The sequence below is a fragment of the Pundamilia nyererei genome, unplaced genomic scaffold, assembly GCF_000239375.1.
Source record: "Pundamilia nyererei isolate P.nyererei 1_Seehausen unplaced genomic scaffold, PunNye1.0 scaffold00012, whole genome shotgun sequence".
Lineage (NCBI taxonomy): Eukaryota > Metazoa > Chordata > Actinopteri > Cichliformes > Cichlidae > Pundamilia > Pundamilia nyererei.
The window spans coordinates 2803836-2830103 of NW_005187413.1; the positions used below are offsets into that span (position 1 = coordinate 2803836).

The 26268-nt window shown below is 39.2% G+C and overlaps 4 protein-coding genes across 13 annotated transcripts in view; 2 read left to right on the plus strand and 2 right to left on the minus strand.

Moving 5' to 3' along the window:
• tgfa (transforming growth factor, alpha) overlaps positions 1-3870 on the plus strand; it is a 10247-nt gene extending 6377 nt beyond the window's left edge. For both annotated transcript variants that reach the window (XM_013908583.1, XM_013908584.1), the window contains exons 5-7: positions 662-811; positions 911-1002; positions 2283-3870. In XM_013908583.1, the coding sequence (XP_013764037.1) occupies positions 662-811; positions 911-1002; positions 2283-2290 (250 nt within the window). In that variant the 3' untranslated portion in view covers positions 2291-3870. The remainder of the gene's footprint in view (positions 1-661; positions 812-910; positions 1003-2282) is intronic.
• Positions 3871-5461: 1591 nt separating this feature from the next.
• On the minus strand, positions 5462-9327 carry hdhd3 (haloacid dehalogenase-like hydrolase domain containing 3). 7 transcript variants are annotated; one of them, XM_005724458.1, is made up of 5 exons: positions 9191-9297; positions 8052-8089; positions 7377-7711; positions 6231-7101; positions 5462-6111 (listed from the first exon to the last, which is right to left on the minus strand). In XM_005724458.1, exons 3-4 carry the CDS (start codon positions 7704-7706, stop codon positions 6709-6711), a joined length of 723 nt encoding a protein of 240 aa, XP_005724515.1. In that variant the 5' UTR covers positions 7707-7711; positions 8052-8089; positions 9191-9297; the 3' UTR covers positions 5462-6111; positions 6231-6708. The 7 variants fall into 7 exon arrangements, with proteins under 7 accessions (XP_005724515.1, XP_005724516.1, XP_005724518.1 ...); XM_005724459.1 differs by lacking the exon at positions 9191-9297 and adding an exon at positions 8930-9182; XM_005724461.2 differs by lacking the exon at positions 9191-9297 and adding an exon at positions 8733-9182 and having other exon boundaries at positions 7564-7711.
• A 7-nt stretch (positions 9328-9334) lies between these two features.
• On the plus strand, positions 9335-13586 carry trub2 (TruB pseudouridine (psi) synthase family member 2). The gene is made up of 8 exons (XM_005724462.1): positions 9335-9632; positions 9777-9911; positions 11017-11091; positions 11715-11776; positions 11861-11942; positions 12470-12542; positions 12669-12805; positions 12898-13586. Exons 1-8 carry the CDS (start codon positions 9515-9517, stop codon positions 13206-13208), a joined length of 993 nt encoding a protein of 330 aa, XP_005724519.1. The 5' UTR covers positions 9335-9514; the 3' UTR covers positions 13209-13586.
• A 987-nt stretch (positions 13587-14573) lies between these two features.
• The window catches only part of rab44 (RAB44, member RAS oncogene family), a 27484-nt gene continuing 15789 nt past the window's right edge, over positions 14574-26268 (minus strand). The window contains exons 1-10 of one of the 3 annotated variants that reach the window (XM_013908651.1): positions 25979-26262; positions 22844-25366; positions 22150-22217; positions 20677-20747; positions 20452-20589; positions 20278-20359; positions 17101-17215; positions 15911-16009; positions 15726-15802; positions 14574-15609 (exon numbers count right to left, since the gene is read on the minus strand). In XM_013908651.1, coding sequence (XP_013764105.1) covers positions 15522-15609; positions 15726-15802; positions 15911-16009; positions 17101-17215; positions 20278-20359; positions 20452-20589; positions 20677-20747; positions 22150-22217; positions 22844-25366; positions 25979-26164 — 3447 coding nt within the window. In that variant the 5' untranslated portion in view covers positions 26165-26262 and the 3' untranslated portion in view covers positions 14574-15521. Of the gene's footprint in view, positions 15610-15725; positions 15803-15910; positions 16010-17100; positions 17216-20277; positions 20360-20451; positions 20590-20676; positions 20748-22149; positions 22218-22843; positions 26263-26268 lie in introns of those variants that run through there. The other 2 variants (XM_005724463.1, XM_013908650.1) reach the window with 2 other exon arrangements.

Sequence of the window (26268 nt, forward strand, 5' to 3'; positions counted from 1 at the left end):
TGGTTTTTTTTTATTTTATTTTTATTTTTATTTTTATTATTATTATTATTATTATTTTATTCCTGAGCTAACGCAATGATGTCCAGTACAGGATATTTTTAATGTTTTTAAACATTAAAAATATCCCGTGGCCCCAGTTTTCAGGCCTGAAAATTGTGGCCATTTGTGGCCAGTTAGTTCTTAGAGACAGGATTTTGTGAATCTTTTATTATGTCATATACCAATACAGATATTTAAATCTCCATATTTGCATAATTGTTGAAGTTTGACACCCCCCACCCGTCTTTACACCTAAAAATAACAAAAAACCAAAAACGTCTGCTTTACAGGTGTTACATAAACCGGGTGTGTAGGGTTTGTTTTTGGTATTATATCGAGCCTTTCTATATAACTTTTGGTGACCAGAGATAATTCGAGCCTTTAAATCATTTAGTTCACATCAAGATGGCCCTGTTCTGTGATAGTGCTGTTCTGCTACCCTTTGCAAAATGATTTAAAAACAGATTCACATTTTGCATTCTGGTGTCTGTGGTATCAATATGATTCATTGGATGAAATCACAATCTTTAACTACAACTGTTGTAACTTTCCATTTTAGCCAGCAGTGGTGTCATGAAAGTCCATCAGCGGCTCTTTTTCATCCAGATTTTCTGTGTTGCAGATGTCATCCAGGCTTTATCGGGATGAGGTGTGAGCATGCAGACCTCCTCGCTGTAGTTGCAACCAATCACAGGCAACAGACCATTGCCACGATGCTGGTGTTGTGTGTGATTGGGTGTGTTCTCATCATGGTGTTATGTACAGTCTTACAGTAAGTTACATAAATATCTTGTGCTGTAAGCAACAGATTAATTGAAAATTAGATGAAATTGATGCCACACTGAGTTTGCTTGGTCTATTTTTCTTCCAGCTGCTGGTGGAGACAGGACTGTCGCAGGCGCAGCCACGCACATCACCATGTTACAGAAAAGCACGGCGTGTCCTGCTGTCCATCTGAGAGTGGTACTTGACTTTACTTTCTTATTACAAAGTGCATTTTTAACTTCATAGTTCCACTTACAGACTGCAGGGGATGCAGTATCCATTAGATGAATATGAGAGGGTGGAAGCTGAGAGCAGTGAAGACTGTGGGCAACTAATATGGGCTGTCAACATTTGCCGTGTTTGCACAGAGAGTGCATCCATTTATCTGTCTGTGATTACGGTTAAAATTTTCTGTTATGGACATTATTTTTAATGAAATCATTTCTGTTTCTCAATACTTCCTGACAGCTGTGTGTGGCTCAGAGTTGTTTGAAGAGCTTCTGCATTAAGCACAAACAGGCCACAGAGATTTCTAGTAAGATATTGTCAGGGACCCTTTTTAGACTAGTGAACACCAATCTGTGAACATGTTTGTGACTGGTGTAACTGGACAACAATGCAGATAGAAGGTGCAATCACAAAGATTCAAAACGCTGGGAAACGGACATTAAAAAAACTTGGCAGATAAATGTATATCACATAACGTTTTTTCTTTCAAGGTCAACTTTGGACTGCTTGGAGTACTTTTATTAGTAGTAGTTTTTAAATTCTTATATTTTGCCCTCCGTTATCCCCTTGAACTGAATTTATGATGTGCGCTTCACCCCACCCAGGCAGTTGAGGCAGCTGGTGGCCCCTCCCCGACTGCAGTTCTGCTGTAGCACTCTTCCTATTGCAATGGAGTTTGTTCTTCCCACTGTTGCCAAATGCTTGTGTTGGGTTATGTGTTATAGTTTTGTAGGATCTTGACCTAGCTATATAAAGCAACTTGATTGTGTAGGTCTGGCCAGTAAACTGTGTGCTGGTGCATGCTGGCAAAATATACTACTTTAAAAGTCTTGAACTGTTGATTACTAGAACTTTGAATTCAGTTAAAAGTCCCGCTCCTGCTCCTGACCTCTCCATCATTGGGATTGCAAACTGTGGTCTCTTCAGGTTATAGATGGAGACCCAGCTCTCATCAGCAGTGACGATCCCCTGTAAAGGTTCGGTTAGTTGATAGTGATTGTTATTTTTAGATCATTTCCACGAGGGAGCTAAAAGTAGAAGGCCCTCTGGAAGTAGGAAAGGGGTGCAAAAAGTAGAGTTTCTATGGAAAAAAAAAAAAAAAAAAAAAAATCATCATACCTCATGTACCACAACAGCGTCACCAATTTAATGTTCGTCTTTTTTTGTGGAATTTGTTGATAATCTTCTGAATATTAACTATTTAGACAATTCCTTAACATAAACATAAATGTTTGGGCTTTGTCTTTCAGTGGTCTGAGAAAACATCTCACTTGAACATGAGCTCTTCGTATCATGCCGTGTTCAGTCTTCCTCATCTGCCTGGTCCTCAAACCCCACGGCTTGCATCCAAAGTGGTACAGCAGGCCAGAAGGGAAGTGATAATACAGTATCTTAAGTGTGACTGAGGTAGGCCTTCTTCATGTGGGAGGTTAAATGCTCCATTTCTCCTATCTGATGACTGGGACCTTTTGGACTTCAACAATCTAGGAATGTGTTTGCTTTGCTCTTTGATTCTACGAAAATACTCAGAATTGCAGCAGACTGTTTGACCCTCTGAGACTGATGCTGCCGCCAAATCATGCATGAGAAGAGCCCTGTGTGTCCTGATTAGAGTTTATGGCTGGCCTAAAGGACATGGGAATTTATCTATAAGGCCATTAATCACCCTGTGTGGATGCTGAATAGAAAAGGCGTTATTTCAAGCTGCAGGACAAGAATAATTCACTTGAGTCATACATCCCCAATTCCTATTTTTGTCTTTTAATATCTTTGCACATTTTCATCAGAACACTATGAGCACGAAGGACATTTTAATAATTTCTGGTGTGGGGAAACCGGTGCTTTAACATGTTTTAGTGTCTGTTTTTAGGGAAGGAACTCACTTCACTCGACAGAAGTAGAAATTGTTAGACTCATGCACATTGATTTCCTGATCTTAAATCAAAATGTATATGCAGAGACTGCAGCTTTAAGTTATTCCTGTAGCGTTTTTGATGAAACTTTCTTTATTGCTCCTGAAGCAAAAATGGTTGTCAGTTTCCGTTTTTTAATTCCTAAGCTGTACCTGTACATGTGCATGCATCAGAGGTTCTTTGTTTTTTTTCCCTTTTTTTTTTTTTTTAATTTGCAAGCAAGAACTCTACCAACACGAGTGGCCACTTTATCCTACAGTACCTTTGGAAAATTGCGCTCATCTGCAAGCTTCTTCACTGCTTATAAAAAAAGCTAAAAAAAAACAGCACTCACTGCACGATGTAGACACTTAAACGCATCCACATACGAGAGATGCCGTTTCTAACTGCCTGAACGAGCACTGATGGGACTAAGCACGCGGTTTGCACATATACCCCTAAGCATGCATGCACTTAAATCACAGCTTTTATTTTAAATGCAAAGCATACGAGTGCCGTGTTTATAGCAATGCTCAAAAAAAAAAAAAGGAAAAGGGAAAAAAAGCCTCTGAAGTTTAAAGTGGTTATTTTGAAATTTCTAAATAATTTTATGTTATTGGTGAGGGAATTAAAGGACAAATTGACACTATTGTGAAGCATGTGCACATGCTTTGTGTGTTCACTGTGAATGTGATGGCGTTTCTATGCCAAAAGCCTCTGAGTGGATGATAAACTTGTCTTTGTTTACAGTACGTGATTTTTGCATTGCAGAATTTGCATGTGTATTGCAGGATTGAAACAGATATATTTGGGGGATTTGCTGGGTGAACACATCCCGCTGTTGAGCTTCTCATGCATTATCCCTTTATGGTGCCAGACTTATGCTGGCACAACTGGAAAGCCTCCATTATTTGTTTTCCAATGAAGAATTAAATATGCAAGTGTGTGTCTGTCTCTTTCATATGTCTCTTAATTGCTGTTCCATCTCTCAAGTCTCTTTTTCTATTCCTTGCGTGACCTTCTTTTCACTTGTGAAGCGCTCGCTCTCTCAAAATACCCTAATTTTCTGATCTTCTACTCTATTTTTCTGTGCCATTGAATATTTCAAGATGCAGTAATGCCAACACGGAACTCTGAACCCCAGGCACATTTGAACAAAGAGCTGCAGTCTTGAGTGCTTTTATGGCTGAGGGAAACGTTTTGTCCAGCTTCTGCTATATAGCCATTCAGCCTGTTTATTTATTAATTTCTTTATTTCACAGAATCTATACCCATTCACATTCAAACATTCATCCTCCAATATGAGTCCGCTTCACGTGCTGACATGCTGGGCTTTTGTTTTGATTGTAAGTCACTGGATTGACATCTTCCCTCATGACATGCTGCACCTCCTCTGCTCTTCCCTTTGGCTCTCTGCATGAGAAGCTTGGTTTTGGTTTTTTTGCAATCCCATTATGCCTGCAATTGGATTTCTGTGGAGCCCTTTAGAGCCGTCTGGCTGAGCTACTAAACCAGCTTTGAATTAAGCAGCTCTTACGGATGACTCCCTAAAGATATACAATACCCTTCAACGTACAAGCATTTGTACGGGGAAAACATTTTACTGGACACGACTCAAGGTGAAAATACGACTTGGGGAAAAAAATTTTTTTTGAACACTGTGGGAGGGGTGTCGTCTTTTTTTTTTCTTCTTTCTTTTAAAAATTAAAAACATTGACATTCTTCCAAAAAAGATTTAATCCGTATTCTATAAGAGGCTGGAGCTTGCTGTAAATAGCAATTCCACTTTGGTCTCTCTGCAGCTCTTTTGATCCTCAGTCCAACATTCCCAGTATCTGTCTCTGACCAGATGGTTTAAAGTGGGTACTTACAAAGGTATTAGGGTTAAGCAACCCTGCCTTGTTCCCCTCACTGCTAAGCACTGAGAAATATCATTAGGGATGATCAGAGCTTTTTAGCTCCTGTAAAGCGGCCTGCTAATGAATAACTTTTTAAAGAAATGTACCTGCATAGCTGATGCTGAGCACAAATTGAGAGAATGCAGGCAACTTTCAGGACACTTTATTTTACAGCAAGACTCCTGCCATGATATTTCTGCTGATCTGTGGATGTTTTATGTGACTTGACACAATCAATTGCAAATACATTTGCTGCCTACAATTCATAGCAGCTCTGCTCAAAGCAGATGGTTACTCGGTTGTTTTGTATAATTTCCCTAAATGTGGGGACAAGTTCCAAATAACCGATTATTAAAAAAGATGGTAAAAGAATTGACATGTCCTGAGTGCTGCAAAAACATTTCTGGGCTTGTCTTCTAAAACAATTCCTCCAGTGGTTAATATAAACTTCTTAATTTAAAAAAAAAAAAAAGTTGTAGTCCTGTAGTCCTCAGTTATGCTTTCCACTGGCACTACCTTGGTGCCAGCAGACATTTTAGCCTGATGGTGCAGATATGACATTACAGAGAAGAAAAGACAAACTATAGACTTCAGTGCTGATTTTTTTTTTGCAGTCAACCACCTTAAAGTCACTGACATCAATAAAATATAAATCAAGTCAATGCACACAGCCATATAGATGTGCTCAATACGACCTCACTGGTTATTTGTGCTGGTCTTATTATTTCAGAAACCACTGATCAACTGGGATCTTTCCCAAACAAGCATCTTTAGGGTTTACAGAGAATAGTTGATTAAAGAGAAAATACCTGGTGAGCAGCAGTTCTCTTGCAGAAAATGCACTGTGGCTACTACAGGTCAGAGAATAACCAGACTCCTTTGAGCTGATAGGAAGGCAACAGCATCAAAACACGTTACATCCAAGGTATGCAGAACAGCATTGCTGAACGCATAACACCTTGAACCTTGACGACCACACAGGGACTTCAGTCAAGCAGGAAAATTAACACATTTGGACAGTAGATTAGGAAAAGAAAGTTGCCTCGTTTGATGAGCCTCGATTTCTGCTGTGACAGTCAGTTGGTAGGGTCAGAATTTGGCTTAAAACACCAGAAAACCATGAATCTACCCTTTGGGACACTGTACCAAATGAGCCGATTATTATTGCGCAACATGTCCACTCTTTTATGACCACAGTGTTCCCATCTTCTAATGTCACAAAGCTCAGATCATCTGAAATAGTTCTCTTGGACATGGCAATGCACTAAAATGGGCTCTAGTCTCCACACCTCCACACTTGTAACTGTAACTTCGGTCGTTGCTGTGCTTTTTTTTTTGGAAATCGAATTTCCCAGAGGAACCCACCCGAGGGATTAATAAAGTTCTATCTTATCTTATCTTATCTTACCTTGATCCAACAGAGCACCTTTGGGATGTGGGGAACAGGAGATTTGCATCATGGATGCGCACGTGCCAAACAGCATATGGCAATTGCATCCCATCATATCAACATGGACCACAATCTCTCAGGAATGTTTTCAGAACCTTGTCGAAGGTCTGACAGTTTGCTGCCTCACTTCATATTCTCTATTTTCAGAGACACAGTATAGTTAGAGGCTTATTTTTCCCAACATATTTTATAATACAAAGACATGAAACATATAACTATACAATATGTTAAGATTTCTTTACATTTTTCTATCAGCATTTCATTTGTCTTATGAAAATGAAGTAGTTTGATATACTTAAGTCAACAGTCCATACATTATTTCGCTAATTAAGCCAGTTTGTTCTGAGTAGATTTCACTTGACACAGTTTGTTTCTACTGTAACCAAACAAATTTCCCACGTGTGGGACTAAAAGTTATCTTATCTTATGACTCATGTTAGTTCATATGCTGCTGGAGCCGTGACGGCAGCTCATCCAGTGAAATCAGCCGATGCTCCCTAGGAACATCGAGTTGGCCATCCTTATGTCTGTCTAAAAGGAAGCCGTGAATACCCATAGACCGAGAAGTGAGGTAATCATTAACATAATGGTCCCCAATATGAGCTACTCTATCAGCTGGCACACCACATTTTTGCAGTGCCTGACTAAAGATGGCCGGACTGGGCTTTGCTACACCAGCCTCTTCTGATGTTATTAAAAAGCTAAAGTATGACAACAGCCCACAAACGTGTAAGATTGCTTCCAGGCGGTTGTCAAAGTTGGACACCACACCCAGCTTCAGTCCAAGAGAAGAACAACTCTCCAGAGCCTTCTTTGAGTCTGGAAATACCTGAAACAAAGGAATATTATACAGTTTAACATGACATTCTCCAAACATCGGGGGCAAAGTTTAAGTTGCTTTACAAGTCAGATATTTAATGTGCTCTGTTCTTCTGGTTCAGTATGAAATGCTTATTATGATGATTATAGTTAAAAGAAAATACACATCCTGTAGCCTTTATTTATATATCGTTGCATAAAATTTAAAAAAGCATTATTCGAGGAACTGTTTAAAATCTTTAAACAAGGTGTTTTAGGTGTATGAACGTGTCAGTGATCATTTACCTCCCAGTTATCTGCGCTGCAGAAGTTATGGTAAAGATTGTTGGCTACTGTGTTTAGCAAGTCTGGCTCCTGTACACCACACTGAGAGAGAGTGTCCCGCACCACCCCCCTCCACCATGACTGTCCATTCAGGCCCTGACTGATGCCATAGTTTGGGTATCTACTGGAATACTGTCGATAAACCTGCCGGAAAGCAGCGTCGACCTCCACAGGACTGAGGCTCAAGCCCATACGCTCTGCCTCCTTGCAGTACTGCTCTCCCACAGATGAGCGCACCTTCAGCAGGGTGTCCTTCACATCCCATAGCACCCAACGCAGAGGAGCTCGCATCACACCTGATGGACACCAAAGAGAAGACAACAGCTGAGCAAAATATGAGTTATCTAATCAGGCTGTTTCACACAGAGAAACATGTTTGAATATTATTAACATTATTTATTTTCTTGTTACGGGAACTGTTTTTCAGGGTGACGATTTTAAGACATTCAAAACTGCTGCTGTAATACTAAGCGTGACCAATTTGACCACTGGTCAACAACATTTCCTGTATTTTATTACACTTTTATTATTGAATATGTTTTAATTATAGTCTGACAGTATTTGCTGAACCACAGCGTTTATTAGCCACAGTCATTAATGATCTATTGTACAATTGCTTGTCTCTGTCGTACCTACCAAGGTGTGATGATAGTGAAAGTGGCCAGTGGGTGACACTGTGGAGATTCGTGTGAGATTCATGTTTTACATTGAAACTGCAACATAATCCTGGCATTACTGCTTCAAATATTTCACTGTATCACAAAGCCTCACTTTGCCCATTATTAGATCTTACAATACAAGAGAGAAACCCCAACAACTGGGTAATCCTCCAGAAAGCACTTGATGACTGTTGGAAAGAAGAAATTACTTTTCATAGGAAGCAAGCCTATCCCAGCTACCATAGGGCGAAAGGCAGGGTATAACCTGGACATGTCACGAATATGACGCACAGCTAACAGACAGAGAGACAGACAACCATCCAAACTCGCGTTCACACCTATTGCCAACTTAGAATAACCAAATAACTAACCACATGTCTTTGGACTCTGGGAGGAAGACAAAACTCACGCAGAAAGGTTGTGGAGGAACTCAGGTACTCGGTGAGACAACGGTACTAACCATCATACCACTGCGCTGCGCAGGTTGTCTAATGCTATTAAAATACTTCAGATCCTTCTACTATCCACGTACAGAGGTGTCTGATCTTCCAGGAATGGCGATATTATTTTCAAGGAGGACTGAGTGGTCAGTGTGCAATGACCTCATGTTGATCTCTAATCTGGAACATAATAAAGTTTAGCTTGGCAGCACATTTACCATGGGGGTATATCCTGCTGGATAAGTCCAAATCCTGTTTCGTTGTGTAGCTCCAGGTTTCAGTTCAACTCATATTTGGTTTTAGCAACGTGTTTCTTGCCTCCGAGGTCACCATAATTGGATATGTACGAGTGGAGTTTGACAATAACTACGTAACGTTTCTCTGACCAGTGTCCCGTGAAAACAAACTAACGTACCTGCCCGCACACAGCAGTTTAACAGCAGAGGCCAAAGCTTCAGCTTACAGCAAAAACCTCAAATTAGAAAAATGCCGAAATGATACTGAAGTTTTCTCAGCTGTCAACGAAAATAAACAGCGACTAAAGTTAGCTGCCTGCTTTCTTCTTCGTCCTCTTTTCCACTCTGTTCTCTGAGTGGCGGCTGCTACTGCCATCTTCTGAAACAAACCGTAAAAATTCACACACAAAACAAACAAACAAAAACCCCCAATAAAATACCAATTATTCTTCCACGTCTCCCAGCTTGTTACTACACACAATAAGCGGCTGTTTAATAATTCTGGTGGAAGCTCTGGTGGCGTTTCTCTACTTATATAAGGACTAAAATAGCGTACACATACATCCATTCCAGTAGATGGCGGTATAGCCAAAAATAAGGAATGAAAAGCGTCATCATGTACGCATGCGCGTAGGCTCACGTGGAAGAAAGTGGCAGTAGAAACAAAACAACTGTCACTCGTCAAAATTTCCATGACATGTAGTCTTTTTTAATTAGTTTTATTATTTTTCCAAGACATAAGTATAATCTGATGCTGCTGAATAATGGCAACTCCAGCTATTCGGATGTTTCGGAAGTTAGAGGGCCTGTTCTGTGTCTACAAACCTGCTGGTGTTCACTGGAAACTGGTACGGGACAGCATCGAGACAAATCTTCTTAAAGGTGAGTGTAGTTTATTTTTCACTGGTATCTTGTGGTCCTGTTATCAATCACCCATGCGTGCTGTTAAACTGAGGCATGATTCAGCTAATACTCAGCATGCCTTTAACTTAACACTTGAATGTCCTTGCGTGTATTACACCTCAGGTTTGAATGCTGCGCCTTCCCAGCCACTTCCCCACGAGGTTCGACTCTTAGCACAACCCAGACACGAGAGTGAAGCGTCCAAAGGACTCACGGTATCAGCAGTATCGGTTCCTGTACTATCCAAGCACCCTCTGGGTATGTACATCCACCTTACTGAAAATGTTAACAAGTGTTGTCTCCGCTCTGAAGATACATTAACAGATACATTAAGATACATTTATCTGACCTCATGGTCCATGCAGCTGTTTTGTCAGCATCATTGTGAAAAACCAAGTGCAAGTGAAACCAGCTGCACCAACCTCTCGTCCCTATCACTCCACCTTTAAAGTATAAACACCTTCACAACACAGTCAGATGCTTTAGTTTGCAGTAAATCATCAGGTGGCAAAGTTCACAGCCCTTCTTTTACAAAAAAAGACAAAACTTAAAATCTGTTACTTTTACAGAACAAGTGAAAAAAGTACACTCTCTTTCTTTTCTACAGTTTTACATGTCGCAGCATTAAAAAAAAAATCCTCTGATCTCCAGCAAGTCTTCACATTTGGTAAATATGACCTCGGATGAACAACAGTGGATAACATAATTTTGTGTCATTGTTTATTTAACAAAAATTAAGCCAAATTTCAGAGGCAGTGTGTGGAAAAAAATTAAATACACAATTGTGTATAGACTTTGATTGACTGATCATCAGCCAGTGTGACCACCTTTATAAAAGCAGAAAGAGGCAACAGGATGAGGCAGTTATAAGGTCATGCCAAACAATCTGAAGTCCACCATTCTACAGTTGGAGTGATCATTATAATGATTATTATAATGTAGAGAGACGAGACCAAAGTGGAAAGTTTTGGCCATAATGGTCATTGGCCATTTTTACACTCTGCCTCAGCATTTCAGAAGCCGAGATAAATAAATGAGACACAGTGTGTCATGTTGTTGTTCATCTTAGGTTGTATTTGCGTCATTTTTGCTAGCAGATGATATTTGACACATAAACCCTTTGATTTAAAAGAGGTTGTACTTTCTTTTTCACAACTTTTTTTCCACTTTGATATTGAACAGTGTTTATAACTTTTTCTGTGGAGACACAGAAATAACAGCTTTCTGTGTCTCCACCGTTTTACCCTGTAACAGGTCATCCATGAAATCTGGTTTCAATTTAGATGTGACTGGAGTAAATTAGACCTCAGGTGTGGTGAATAACACTGTAGTGAGTGAATATAATGTTTCATTTTGATTTTAGTCACAGGACCTGAATTCCAGCATATCCGAGTTGGAGTCGGACATCGCCTCGATACTTTCTCCTCGGGTGTTCTAGGTATAATTTTAGAATTGCTCATTTGAAAAAAATCATTTGTTAATTACAGTGTTGGCATTCGTTTTGTGAATGATCTGAGAATATCCACATATTTCTAAAATGTAAAATGTCAAACACACAATAATAACATGGACTGAACCATCACTCACAACCACTAGCACTTTATATAGCCTCTGTAGAAATTATCCACATATCTCACTTATCTTAACTGCATCACTGTATAGTTCTGTGTAAATAATCATTCTGTACAAACAATAATTTTTAATCCTACAACTGTATATAACTTGCATAGTTCGCATTTCTGTATAACTGTATATCTCAGATTTCTGTATAGTTTTTTATTTCATATTTATATCCTGTTCATAGCCTGTTCATAGCTTGTACTCACTACAGCCTGTACATACTTATAGTTATAGAATATTCATAACATACTTCATACCATGTACATTATAACATACCATAATAGACCCATTTCTGTAATATACTTACATATCTATATTACTGCTAATATATATTGTAATATATCTATATCATGGCTAAAGCACTTCTGGATGGATGCAAACTGCATTTCGTTGCCCTGTGCATGTGCAATGACAATAAAGTTGAATTCTATTCTATTCTAGTTCTTGCCGTTGGGAATGGAAACAAGGCGCTGAATGATTTCTACACCACAAGAGTGACGAGGGTAATTTGTAATTTTCTCTCAGACATTAACTGATGCAGTTCAGATCCAACGCTGACAGATCCAATTCTACAATATTTCTTGCAGGATTATACCCTGGAGGCTGAATTTGGAACTGCAACAGATAATTTCACTAACACAGGTCGAGTTGTGGAAAGATCCACCTATGGTATGAATCATTTCTCTTTTAGTTTGAGCTTCCTCAATCTTTCACTTAAAATAGCAAAGTCCTTTTCGATAAAGTATCATGGCGGCACAAAGGTGTTGTGTTTAGAATTGTCACCTCACAGCAGGGAAAAGGTCTTGGCTACGAATCCACTGACCTGCTGGAGTCTTTGTGAGGACTATGTTCTCCCAGTCCTTGGGCTGGTTTCTCTGCAGTCCATAGACATGCGTGTCAATTTAACTCAAAAATATGGTGACTCTTATGGTGACTCTAAATTGGCCGTAGATGTGAATGTGAGTTGTCTGCATCTCTTTGTTAGCCCTGCAACAGAATACCGACCTGTACAGGGTGTACTCCACCTCTTGCCTTATGGAAGTTCAGCCCTGCCTGTGACTGAATTGTGTATGTGGCTTTAAAGGTTTTAAAAGAGCAGTTCTAATTTATATATCTGAAGTGCAAGAATATAAGCAAAACACTTGTTATGTGAACTGATGTCCCTTTAAATATACTTAAAAAAAGCTGTCTCCTAGATCACATCACACAGGATAAGCTGGAGAGAGTGCTGTCAATGCTGGAGGGAGTCAACCAAAAAACATTGTTGACGTAAGACGTTACATTTCTGTAAACCTAATAATGGCATCTTTTACCCTCTGCTTTTGCATAAGACCCTCTGTAAATATTTGCAACAGTACTAAACGATATTTGATTAGTTTCTTTTTTGCTGTACAGGTATTCCAGCATAGACATGCGCTCACAGGAAGCCTATGAGATGGCTGTGCAAGGTTTACTGGGTCCAGAGGGGAAATCGACACCCATCTTGACCGGCTTACGTTGCATTCGCTTCCAGCCTCCCAACTTCACATTAGGTAATCTTCACTTGAACACATAAAACATATTTGATGATTTAAAAAAAAAAAAAATGCGGGTCAAGTTTCAAACATGTCTCCTGTTTTTACAGAGGTGCAGTGCTTAAATGAGACTCAGAAGTATCTGCGTAAAATTGTGCATGAGATAGGACTGGAACTGCGTAGCACAGCAGTGTGTAATGGAGTACGACGCACCAGAGACGGACTTTTTACCCTACAGGACGCTCTGATCCATCACCACTGGACTGCCGCTGATGTCATGCAAGCCATCCAGTTGTATCATTCCACTAAGAAAAATAAAAAACCTTCTAAGGCAGCGAACAAGACATCTGCATTACAAACGTCTGAAGACAATATCACAGAAACTCAACAAAGTGAAATTAATGACGGAGTTGCTAGGTAGATCGTGTAAAATAACTAGTCACTTAAGGCCTATCATTGACCTATGACCCGATCAAAAAAATATTTTATGATGCTGCATAACTTCCCACAGTTTAGCTCAGTCAGGAAAGAGGTTTGCAGACTAGAAATCCCGGTGAACATTTGACCAGGATTTGTATACAGGATGTGTATACAAATGGTTGTAAACATTTAAAGCAATACTTTTGTAAAACCCATTGAATTAAACCCAGAAGTCTGCACATATCAATCGATATAAAATTCACTGTGGTGGAAAACAAGAACTGTATTTTGCAATGCTGTAGTATTGCTTAATTCCTTAATGTTAATATTATTTCTTATATTCTGAATGAATTTACAATAATAAAGACCAAAAAGAATGCACGCGTTTGATTATGATATCAGTTTAATTGCTGTGGGTTTGGGTTTTGTTGTCGTTGTTGTTTTTTAGGTCTGTAGATGAGTTCAAATACATGCTTTACTGGCACAAATACTCCCCCAGCTGGCCAAAGGTCAACATTACACTTGTTTTGGTGGCTCCAGACATTGATTAAATTTAAACCAGTAATGTCAAACTAGTAGTGATTAGACTAACTGGAGTCATACTCAGGTCTGATCCTTGTTAAGTTTCAGTGTATGTGGGAAATAAACAAACCAAAGAAAAGCAGCCAGCTTTCCATTTAAGAGAAATGATAGAGGGTCTGTACCACAGGATAAAAATGGTAACTTGAAATTAAACCACTTTGCTTCAATTTAAAATGTTTGGGTTTTTTTCCACAGCATTATGGTGATGTCTAAGATTAAAGAATTTAGTAATGTGAAATTATTTATGGGGAAATGAGCTGAATCTTCAACAGCTCGTGCACAGCAGGGGTCCAGCTCCAAATAGGCAAAACTGGAGCCCTGCAGGGCCTGAGCTGTTGTTCTTTAACTTTTGTCATTGGCTTGTTTTTCTGGCTCACCACCTGCCCTTGTTCTGATGCCGATTTGCATGCATTCTTCTATTTTTGCTTGCTGAAAGACAAAAAAGTATAACCATGTTAAGCTCATCTGCAACAGCAGAAAAATCTACCATTGCCAGGTAGTTTGATGTTGTTGTTGTTTTAACATGTTTAAGCCTGAAACAGAAATAACCACATTACTCAACTGAACTTCTCATAGGTGCGTACATGATTCCCATGGGATCAGTCTAGTTCTCTTTCCCACAACACCTCCTTTGGGACTATATGAGATTATTGCAGTGGCGCCATTGTTGACATGCTCTTCATACCATTGTCAGACTTGTTTTTCCACTGCTAACACAGTTGTCTTTGTCAGTCTGGAAACCCATAACTTCCATGAGGGCACAAATTAAGTACACAAGCAGACGTTGTTTATCTGGAGATTTATTAATCATGCGACACGCCATTAAAACAATTGGTTTAAAGGTACTTGGTCACAAAGAAAATGCACGGGAACATAAAAATACATTTACATATATAACTGCTGATCATGTCCCTGGCACTATAATTATAGGGGAGTAATGTTTATTCATAATTATGTGTCAGATCTGACAGTTGTGATGACTGAATTAAGATGAATGCCAACTTAGAAGAAAGGCTAAACAAAATCACAAAAAAGCAAGTATAATTATGTTTAATATATATTTACTATAATAATTATTTACCACTGTACTAGATTTGCTCTCGGTCACATCTTGATCTCTGGTAATATATGAATGGGGTATTCTCCTGTTTAAATTAATCATACTATATACACATTTACATTAAATTTCAGTATAGTAAATCCATAAAGTGAAGAGGATGTAGACTAAACATTTAGTCGATGTACAACAACAGAGATGAACTTTGTGAAATTGCACATAAAATCTTAAACTTGTGATTTTAGTTGTTACAGCTTCATCTGGAAAAATGTCAATCGTGTGATTTGAAATTATTTGAAGTTGCACAATATTGCACAAAAATTGTTATATTGCAAGATAAAACACACGGTGCAAATATAATTAAATACAGTAAGCTTGTATATGTATTAAATTATTGGATAGCTATTAAGCAAACACTGAAAAAGCCTTCACTTTCTGAACTATATAACTTTGGTCACTACTAACTATAAACTAATATTCTAATATAAGGCCTTTGAAGAAATAATTTTATATCTAAATATAACAACACTGAAAATATGCAGGCATGTAGTACAAATAATAAAATATAATGCACTGAGTTACAAGAAAGCCAGATGAGTACAGCGTGTTCTTGTTTTCAGGATTTCACCACTTGTTTTTTTTTCTTTCTTTTTTTTTGAAGACAAACACATTTGTTCAGCAACATCTTGAGCTTTTTTTCTGTTCTGGCTCTTTGTGCAACACTGTGGCTTCTTCTCTTGAGTCAATTCTTTGACTCAGCTTCCTGGCAACAACACAGCAACAGTGCAATCAGCTGATGACACAGCAGTCGACTTTACAGGGCATATCGATGTTAAAAGATGTGGATTTTAGAGAAAAACAATAAAATTATATACATACCTGGCTACAACTTCCAAAGACTGGATCACGTTTTCACCCGTGGCAGCACTGCACTCCATGAACTCAAAGTCATATTCCTGTGGAGTTGAATGAATATCTGCACTCACTGTGGGTGTTTTGATCATTAAAACTACTGAACTGAATGTGATTGTTTCATGAGTGGGTGTAATGCAACGTATTCGCACCTTAGCAAGAATTTCCCCCTGATGAGTTTTAACCCGTCGTTCTGAGCAGTCGCTCTTGTTTCCAAGAAGCAAAACAGTCACATTTTCAGCAGCAGACTCCTGCAGAACAGGAATCATTTTGATAATCTGCACATGTTATTACAAACTAGTCTAACTTTGCAGGCTGGTTCAACTGTTTCAGACACTCACGTCCCGTCCACTATAAATAGTTGATGTTTTAAATTTATTAATACTTTTTTCTACTAATAATCAAAATATGTGCTGCTGTTTTAAATACACAATTCAGTATCACACTTATAAGCCACTTTATTAGGTATACCTGTTAGTACCCCTGTTGGACTCCTTTTTGCCTTCAGAACAACATTAATTCTTCCTGGCATTGATACGACAAGGCACTGAAAACATTTCCCAGAGAGTTTGGTCCATATTGACAAGTGTGCCAAAAAACCCCCAAACATTAAACACCACCACCAGCCTGAATAAGGCAGGACTGATCCATGCTTTCATGTCGTTTACACCAAATTCTGACCTCAGCATACGAATGCTGCAGCAGAAATCGAAACTCATCAGACCAGGCAACGTTTTTCCAGACTACCGTTAACCAACTGTGATGAGCTTGTGTGAATGTAGCCTCAATTTCCTGTTGTTAACTGCCAGGAGTGGCACCCGGTGGGTTATTCTGCTGCTGTAGCCCTTCTCCTTCAAAGCTGATAAGTATTGTGCATTCAGAGATGCTCTTCTGCATACCTTATGGTGGTTATTTGTAATTTTTTTAAAACTACTGTTGCCTGCTTATCAGATTGAAGCAGCCTGACCATTCTCTGATCTCTCGCAACAAGGCAGGTTGTGAGAGAAAAGTTTATTGTAGATGAGTGTCTGAAATAGATCCAACAACCATGTTCAAAGTTAACTTAAATCATCATTCTTCCTTGTTCTGATGCTGTGTTTGAACATCAGCGGGTAGTCTTCACTATGTCTACAATGCACTTGCATGTGCTTAGTTCATTCCTTTTTTTGAAGCAGTTGAACAGGTGTGCTAATGAAGTGGCCAGTGTAGCCCCGCCTATTAGAACCAAATACACTAAATGAATATAAAAGTAAATCACTGTTTTGACAACATAGCATGTTTAACTAGTAATTTCAACATCTGTTTAAAAAATAGGTGTTGAAGTTTGAAAGGGAAGACATACCTGAATACAGTTTGCCCAGTAACTGACTGCGGAAAAACTATTGGTGGAGGTGATGTCATACATCAAGAGAAAGGCCTGGGCTTTGTGGAAGACCTGTTTGGTGATACTGTGAAACCTTTAAAGACAGAAAAGCACGACATTAAAGGTGATCTATTAATACTTCCTTTTTGAAACCAGGAAGACACTAGCTCTGCATACTGTAGCACATTCTAATTACTTTCCTCACATTCACTCAAAAGTTAATGTCACAAATTTGTCATTTAATGCAGTTTGCAGAGGCTAGCCTGAACATATTTTTCAAGACACACCCATGCCTCAGACTTCCCTCCTTGAACAAGTAAATGTCAGATGTTTTTGTAGTAAAAATAAAATAAATAGATCTTAGAAGCCTGCCCATTAGGTGAAGAGTTGGAATAAAGCTTCACTTTATTGTTGACATTAAGGAGGCTTTTTGTAAACTCTTGGGGAACTGCATGTCTCAAACGCTTTCTCACTCTTGCTATGTTTTTTAGTTGAACTTATCCAACACGAGTCTGCCTAAAATCTGCAGTTAAAAGTGAGCATCTTTAAATTGCATCCGTGTTGAATCCACCTCTGTCACTGGAACAAAATCTGCATTGTATCCTGGAATACAAAACATTATTGAGGAGTGCCAAACCAGTTCTGAAACCAGTTACACTTGAGCAGTCTTTAAATACTGCTCAAGTGTAACTCTGATCTGAGCATATTGTCTGTTACATGTTGAAATTGGCTGCTATACCGTATCTATCTACAAAAGCAAGTGTTACTTAAGTAAACACTGTTACAAGTAGTAACTGCAGATCTCGGTTGAATTCCAAGGTGTACACACTGCTTTGAACACTGGGTGTCGCCTACTTGGAAGCCTTCCTTGTCAGGCTTCGGAACAGCGGGACAGTGTGTCCTTGGCCATCGGGGAAGTTTATCTATACACTGAAAAAACACAGCCACTCCCTAGAACAGCAAGACTGCATGTGGCACAACATTCAGGACATCCTAAACCACAAAATAATAGCCTGTACCTTTAAAAAAGAGATGGCGTCTTCTCTGATGATTGGCTTTATTTACAAAACAGATATAAAACTGTTCACGTCTGGCTCAAACAAACTCCAAAAAGCAGTAGTTGTTTAGAAAACCTTGATATAGAAATTTGCTTCTTTTTTTTCCTCTCTCTCTGGATATGTATGTTTCCTTCAGGATATGTCGCTGTATTGTAGTTTGGGACTCGTGCGTACAAGTCTGTAGTTAACTTTTAGTTTTATGAGCAGTATGATAGAAATGAGTAAGCAGAAATGAACTGTCATGCACAGGTTTTGCCATTTTTCTTGCTTTATTAGAAGGATAGACTTTTTGCACTCATTATGAAGTCATCTTTGCTTTTTCCACCTGGCTCAATTCTACTCCTGACAAACCCATGCTATGAAGGAGAAAATCACAAGGCTTGGCAGAATTCAGAATTTCAACTAGATAATTAACGCACTTTAATGGACAAACTGTGCTTTTTGTCTTTATGACGTCACAGAAATGCAGACGTATTGCTCCCAGTGTTTTTATACTCAGACAAGTTGCTCATTTACAGAATTTAACTAACGTGAAATGTAAAAGATAACCTGAATTCCAGGGCTGTGAAAAGTCAGACAAGTTGGACTTTGATACTGTCATACGTAACACACTGACGACTGTGATATTTGTTATTCTCCTACAGGCAGCCTACTGTGACCTACGTACATTATAATATATGTACTGTTCAAAACAGACTAGAAAAAACATTAATAAAACTCAAAAAACCTGTTAAATGTATTCTCTCCAATGTGGCTTCTTTCAGCGACAAAACTGTGCAAAAGTCTTGATAAACCCCTCATTTCTTTATATTTTGCCTGGAAGGACTTTCTTGTAATTCTTAAAGTGGTCTTAAGCAATAGTTCTCCAGCTTTCTGAAGGTGTTTCAAAGTTTTCCTTTGGATATTGGCTACTTTTTCACTCATTCTTAGTCCAGTCCTTGTACCATAAAATTGACCTTTGAATAATTCAAGCGTAGATGGCATAACATGGCACCTAACTCAAGGGGAGATACATTGTTTTGTCTACAGCAAGGAAACACTTAGCAAAGAACCCATTTTAAATTGTATCTTTGGGCACTTTGTTATTAGCAGCCTGTCAGAAAAACATAATTTGTTCCCATTTCTTTACTTGAATCTATGAAAAATGCCAAAAAATAACACAGTTTGACAGTCAATAAAACTGTTATGCTTTTATTTTAACCAACAACATGATTCCTAAAGAGTTGCCAGTTTCCAATTTTTTTGTCACTTCTTGGCATGGTGTGCTGTGTGTCACGGTCCCCGTGTCTCTCTGGTTGGCCCACGCTGGCTACAGGTTTTGTTGTTGTTAGTTTTAGTTTTTTGTCTCTCCTCCTCCTCTCTGCCTGGGTGGAGCTCATTACGGGCTCTCACTCTTGGCCCACGCACCCCTGTGGATGGTGTCCACCTGCGGCTGATCTGGCTGATTTCCCCAGCTGCTATTTAAGGCAGTGGCACAGAGCAGCTCACCGCTGGAACGTCGAACCACCTGAGTTCGTGCTCGCGGCATATTCAAAGAAGAATCGCTTACACGTGTTTTATGTTGTGGAACTAACCTTGACCTTCTGTCTGTAGATTCTGGACCGAATCACCGGACCTGTCCAAGTGGGGCAGTGTGTGGAGTGTTGGAGCGAGTGCGGCTGAAGAGGAGTGCGTGTGTGTGGAGGAGCGGTGGCGGTGACTGAGTGGAAGAGGAAGCGTGTGTGTGGAATCCCCCCCTCCCCTTCTCTCCCTGGAGCCCTGGACCCCCTCCCAACTCACTGTACATATATTTTGCACTAAGGTGATCCCTATTGTAAATAAATCCCCTTTTTGTTTCCTTGAAAGAACTGTCTGCGCGTGGGTCCGTTCAGTAGCCATGACACTGTGTGTCCTTACAAATTTAGGAAACTGGACAAATGGAGGACCAAATAATAACTGGCAGGCTTACAAACCAATCTACAGCAGATTACTGCTATCAAAATATAAAGAAACGTAGAGTGGCTCAAGACATTTGCATAGTGATATATAATTTAAATGTTCTGTGAAACATCAAAAATTTGTCTCACTGATTCATTCTAAGAGGAAAATTGAGACTTACCTTTCTTGACCTGCTGTGTCCCATAGCTGTAGTATCATAGGCTTTCCATCTATTACAACAGGCCACATCAGCGAATCCAGGCCTATAAACAATATTTACGTGTATATTTAGAGTGTACATCGCTGTGCATACACATTAGTAGGATTAATTGTGAGATCAACACCAGGATCTTACCAATTGAGGAAGGTATATCTAAAGAAAACTTCCCACTTTGAGCTCTTTTCATGAAGGAGGTCTTTCCCACACTGCTGTCTCCAATCATTACCACATTGTAGCGCTTTGATTTGGAGTCTACCACTCCCGGATTACCAACTGAAATTAAAATGTCTGGTCATACATCATCTTTTAATGTAAAATTTCCCTATAATTATTGGTAAGCTGCACTGATCATCTTCTTACCCAGAGAAAATGTTTGATTCTCTTTAACAGGAAAAATTCCAGAATTACAAGGTTGGGCTGAAGTCTTCTCACTGTGGAAAAGACAATCAAACAAACTTCATGACATATACAGTGTAAGGATTTGCAAGGCTGAAATGGTCAGTTTTCAGAATGTCTCAAGCTCATATTTGAGTTGCCATGCACTGAACATTTGACAAGGAATTTTGTCATTCACTTGATTTGTGATTATTTATTTAAAACAATAGAGATGAGGAAGCTGTGTGCTGTTAAACCACACCACTCTGGTGACATTCACACCTCATCTCTAAGCAGGTCAGCTGAAAACAGTGCATACACTACTACTAAGCTAGTGTACAGTAGTAATTGCATAACTATATTTTTAAAGCTTACAAAAAGAAAGAAAGTACCATGCGGTACACAAGTTTTTACCTTATCAAGGCATAACAAGAAATCATCCGGTCATTACCATGTTCTTAAATTATTTTAACTACAGCGTCAGAGGAACAGTCAAGTCAAAATGCAGAAGCAGTGTGCAAAAAACTAAACACACCCTATGATTCTGCATTTTCACAGAATTAAGTTGAAGTAATTGTTTTCTCTGTGACTTTATCAGTCTCTCACATTGCTGTGAAGGAATTTTGGCCCGCTCTTCTTTCAGACATTGTTCCTTTTTACTGAGGTTTGCAGGCATTTGTTAATGCACAGCTCTTGCTACCACATTTAATTTACGTTGAGGCCTGGATTTTATGCGCATTATGGCCAAACATCTCTACTTTGGTCACATCTGTGCAAAGGACATTGTTCGAGAAGTCTGTGGCTTTTTCAGATGCAATATTGCAAACTTCAGCTATGCTGCCACGTTCTTTTTAGAGAGAAGAGGATTTCTCTTGGCAGCATGGCATTGCATGGTCTGACCTAGGGGTGAATTTGTTGGGACGTTCACTTTTGGGAAGATTAGCAGGTGTCTTGAATGTTTAGGGATCGTTGGGAAAGGGACACTTCTGGCTTTATAAAGGTGGTCACACTGAAGCAGTAAAAGTCTACTTAGTTTTACACACACTCCTTCTGAATTTTGGCTTAGTTTTTGTTAACTACATAATGACACAGTGTTATTATGTTTTATGTGTAAAAGCTCAGAATAAAAAAAAAAAACAGGTATACTTTCCTTTTGTATGTGACTCAAATAGATTAACAAATTGTAAAATGTTTTCAACAATCTCATGGACATTTTCTTTTGGATGTTACAAAGTGAACTTTGAGGTGACTGATATTACAGTTGTCCATTGCTATATATGCAATATGAACATGAATATTCGAATATTCAGTATAACACATAACAGACTACACTGTAACAAATTTGGACTTATCTATGAGTTACAGTGAGTAAGTCAAGTAGGAAAGCCAACACTTGAAAGCTAATTAGGTAGCTGGACAACCCTAGCCTTTTTAAAAATATCTGTGTGTTAGACCTACCTCACAGTCTCTGAGTGCTCTTCACTCTTTGAGAGGCCTGATGATGGTTTCTTATCACATTTTCCAACCTGCAGAAAGAAAAGTAGGGCTTTTTATGCTTCTAAATGTGCATGACAAACTCATTTCATGATGTGAAAGTGCAAATTATTCTACTTGGATTAGTTATCATCTAGTAATCAGTCGTCTCCTAATAATATCTGAAGCTGGAATATCTGACATACTGGTTTCCCATTCTTTGTCAATAATAATAATTTATTGTGACATCTTTAAAGCCATTATTTGCTGATCTCATTCAAAGCCCTTATCTGCCAGGTTTCTGAAGAAGGTGAACACATGTTCTCGTTTGCTGTATGTGAAACATGCTATGTAAACCTCACGTTCCTCTTTTTAGTTCCCTGTGTCACAATGACCTTGCCACAAACAATCCAGTTTGCAAAGTGTCTACTGCAAATGGGGTGTAAATAACAATGTAGGCTTGCCTATGTGAAAGAACACTTGTCCAATAATAACTATTCACTATTCACAACTATGCATAGAATTATAAATACAACAAAGTTTAATAAGGTATTGCATTTAATAGTCAAATTTAAATGTAGTCTGTGCATGAGGTTTTGGAAAAATTGAAAACAATTAAGATTTCTACTAAATACTAAAAAACTAAACTAAACAAAAACCCCTAAACATTGCTGCTTACCTCTGAAATTCTGGCATCTGTCCCACTTTGATCATCTATTATTGTGCCCTCTCCTGTTTTGTCTTCTATACGCTGATGTCCACGGGACTTTCGGTTAGATCCCAATTTTCTTCTCCTCCCTCCAGATGCTGATTCTGACACAAAATCATCTTTTAAGGATGTAGACAGGAGGTCATTTGCAGTGTGATGTTCTGTTTCTGCTAGCTGGTCTTGGGAAACAGGCCTCTCTTCAACTGTTTGCTCAGGCAGAGGTTTGAATTTAGACTGACCCGGAGGGCTGATTTCCACTGTTTCAAATACTTTCTGTTTTCCTTGTTCGCCATCATTGTTTTTGTGATCTGTGTGAAGCTGAAGTGCTTCTTCTTTGATTCTGGAGACACTTTCAGTTTCCCCGATGTCTGCTCCAGTCTCCTTTGCTTCGTTATCCACCTCCTGTTTTTGATGGAGCTCTTCTTTGTTTCTGGATCCAAGATTCCTGCGGGTGGAGCCCATCTTTCTTCTCCGGTTGCTCAAATGTAAATTTGGACTTTCACTCCTCATCTCTTGAGTTTTATTATGAGCTCCTTCATTCAAGTTGCTTGGATTTTTCTCACTAGCATCTTGATCTTGTACTTCTTTTATGCTCTCTGGCCTTTCCTCATCGCTATGTGTATTTTGCCTGGCCTCACCAAAAGACACTAAGCTCTCTTCTGCTATGCCAGTGTCTGTGGCAGCCTCGGTATTTGGGGGCAGCAGCTGATTTATGGAGCGTCTGCTTCTACCCGTGACCACAGTGGTTATTTGTGTCTCAGTGTTTGTAAAATTGTCTAGCTGTGGCGGCTCCACAATAACTTCTCTTACACCACCTGTGATAACGTGTGTAACCAGACTGATAGTTTCTTCACGGAGAGAGGAAAACTGTTCAGGAAGAGGGGCCTTAAAATCTTCTACTACTGGTATCACATTGATCTCTGTACTGCTTGGTACAGAAAAGGTTTCAGCAGCTTCCTGTTGTTTATGAACAGCAGAGAATAACGGTTGTGCAGTTTCATTTTGTGGTATATCTGTAGTTAACGGTAACTCTACCACGTCCAACTTGTCAGTATTCCTCACGTCAGCTTCGGTGTGAAAGTCACTTTCCTTGGTTTCATCTGTGTTGTCTGTTTCTTCCTCTTTTTTTCTGTTGAGTTGACTCCTGCGAGAAGAACCTATCTTTCTCTTCTTTTGTTGTGGATTTATTTGGAAAGTATTTCTGTTACCTGATTGAGTTTGTTCTTGCTGGCCGTTGCTTGCATCCATTGCCTCCAACGCTTCTTCTTTATCAAGCACCTTCAGAGAGCTAGAGCCTTCGATGCCAGCATGATATGAGGTATGCTGCATGTCTGAGGGAATTTCACAAACTGAGGCTTGTGGTGATTGCATCAGGTGCTTTGTAATTGTGTCACATCCTGTAAGCTGATCTAAATTCATAGCATCTTGAACAACTTTATTTTCCTCATTGAAATCTTTGTTAGATTTGAGAAGTCCATCTGTATTGCTATCCATATTATTCTGTGAGAAAAATGCATATTCCTCCGACAACTTTTCTTTATTTTTGCCTTCTTTTGCTGTTGAGCTAATCTGCACTTCTTTGTCAATGGATATGAGGTCTTTTTCTTCTTCCTCCTTTGTTATATCTGTTGCTGGTGACATGTCAATTGTTCTGAGTTTGTCATTACTTGTGGGGTTTTCTAAAATGTCATCTTTAGGTTCCTGGTATGCATCAGGGTCCTTGACACCCTGTCTTCCTTTATTTCTTCGGCTTGAACCCATTTTCTTTCTATTCCCTGTATGGCTGAGGCGTGTGTGAATTTCTGTAATGTCCTGAGAATTATCCTGATGGTGGAAGTCCAAAGAGATATTTGTTTCAGATAAGGATGTTTGGTGACTCTCTGTACTTGCGCTGCAGTCAGTCTGATGCATTAATGCACCCTCTGACTGCTTAGCTTTGGTGACCTCAATTGGGTTGGAATGCTCATGTTGTTCCATATTTGTAGTCAACACATTTTGAGATGCTAAAAATGTTTCTTGTGCAACACTGCATTCAACTTCAGTGCTTTCTCTTGGGCTGGTTTGGTCAGTTGTTATCTCAACTGCAATGGTACAATCTGTTGTTCCACTTAACAAAATATTGCTGGGTAAATTTCCATCCTGCCCTAAAAGTTTTATGTGTTGATCTTTTTTGACTTCTTCCATCCCAGCCTGCACTGGTTTATCATTAATCACTTTAGTATCTCCGTCATTTTGATTTTTAAAGGACTTTTCATGATGTGGCACAGACAGAGAAACATCATGCTTGTTTTCTTGCAGTAATTCTTCAGGTCTTGTAGCCTCTGTTGCTGACATTTCTGTTGTTTCAGGGGTTTCATCATCAATTGCATCTTCTTCTTTAAATTCCTTATCACGCTGTCTTCCTTTTATTCTGCGAGTGGATCCCATTTTTCTTCTATTTCCCCTGGATTCGGTGACAGTATGGGTTTGCTTATCTGTGCTCACAGTATTGTCCTGAAGTTGGGACTCAAAAGGTGGAGTTGTTAATGAGAGTCGAGTTTGTAGAGGGACTCCACTGTCTTTAGTATTTGGAACATCACCTCCCTTGATTTCCTGAGTCACAAAGTGCTGTTTAGCTTGGTTGCCATCAGGGTGATGAGGATCTTTGACTTCTTCAGTCAGAGCAGTTTCAGATTTAACCACTTCTTCCATCACAGATACCAATGGTTTATCTGAAATCACATTAAAGGTTGTCTGATTTTTATCTTCCTTAAGGTTTTCACTTTCAGAAATTAAACTGTCCAGGCTAATCTCAGAATAACTCTTTGCAGTTGGGCTCTGTATGTCAGGAGAATAAGCAGGTGTAGACACTTTAAACATGGAGCTGTCATGTGGCACCGACAGAGAAACGTCATGATCGTTTCTTTGCAGTAATTCTTCAGGTCTTGTAGCCTCTGTTTCTGACATTTCTGTTGTTTCAGGGGTTTCATCACCAATTGCATCTTCATCTTTAAATTCCTTATCACGCTGTCTTCCTTTTATTCTACGAGTGGATCCCATTTTTCTTCTATTCCCCCTGGATTCTGTGACCGCATGAGATTGCTTATCTGTGCTCACAGTATTGTCCTGAAGTTGGGACTCAAAAGGTGGAGTTGCTAATGAGGTTGGAGATTGTGGGGAGACTCCACCACTTTTGCTGTCTGAAATGTCACCTTCCTCGTTTTCTTGAGTCACAAAGTGCTGCTCAGGTTGTTTGTCATCAGGAGTTGAAACTTCCACTTTGGTTACAGATTCATCAGGACTCTGCACCATCACTTGAAACTGGTAAGTGTTGCTATTTTCAGTTTGGCCTAAGTCTCCAGAAGTAAAGGAAGAGTTTTCTGTGGCATCATCAATCACATTTTCAGATGAGAAAT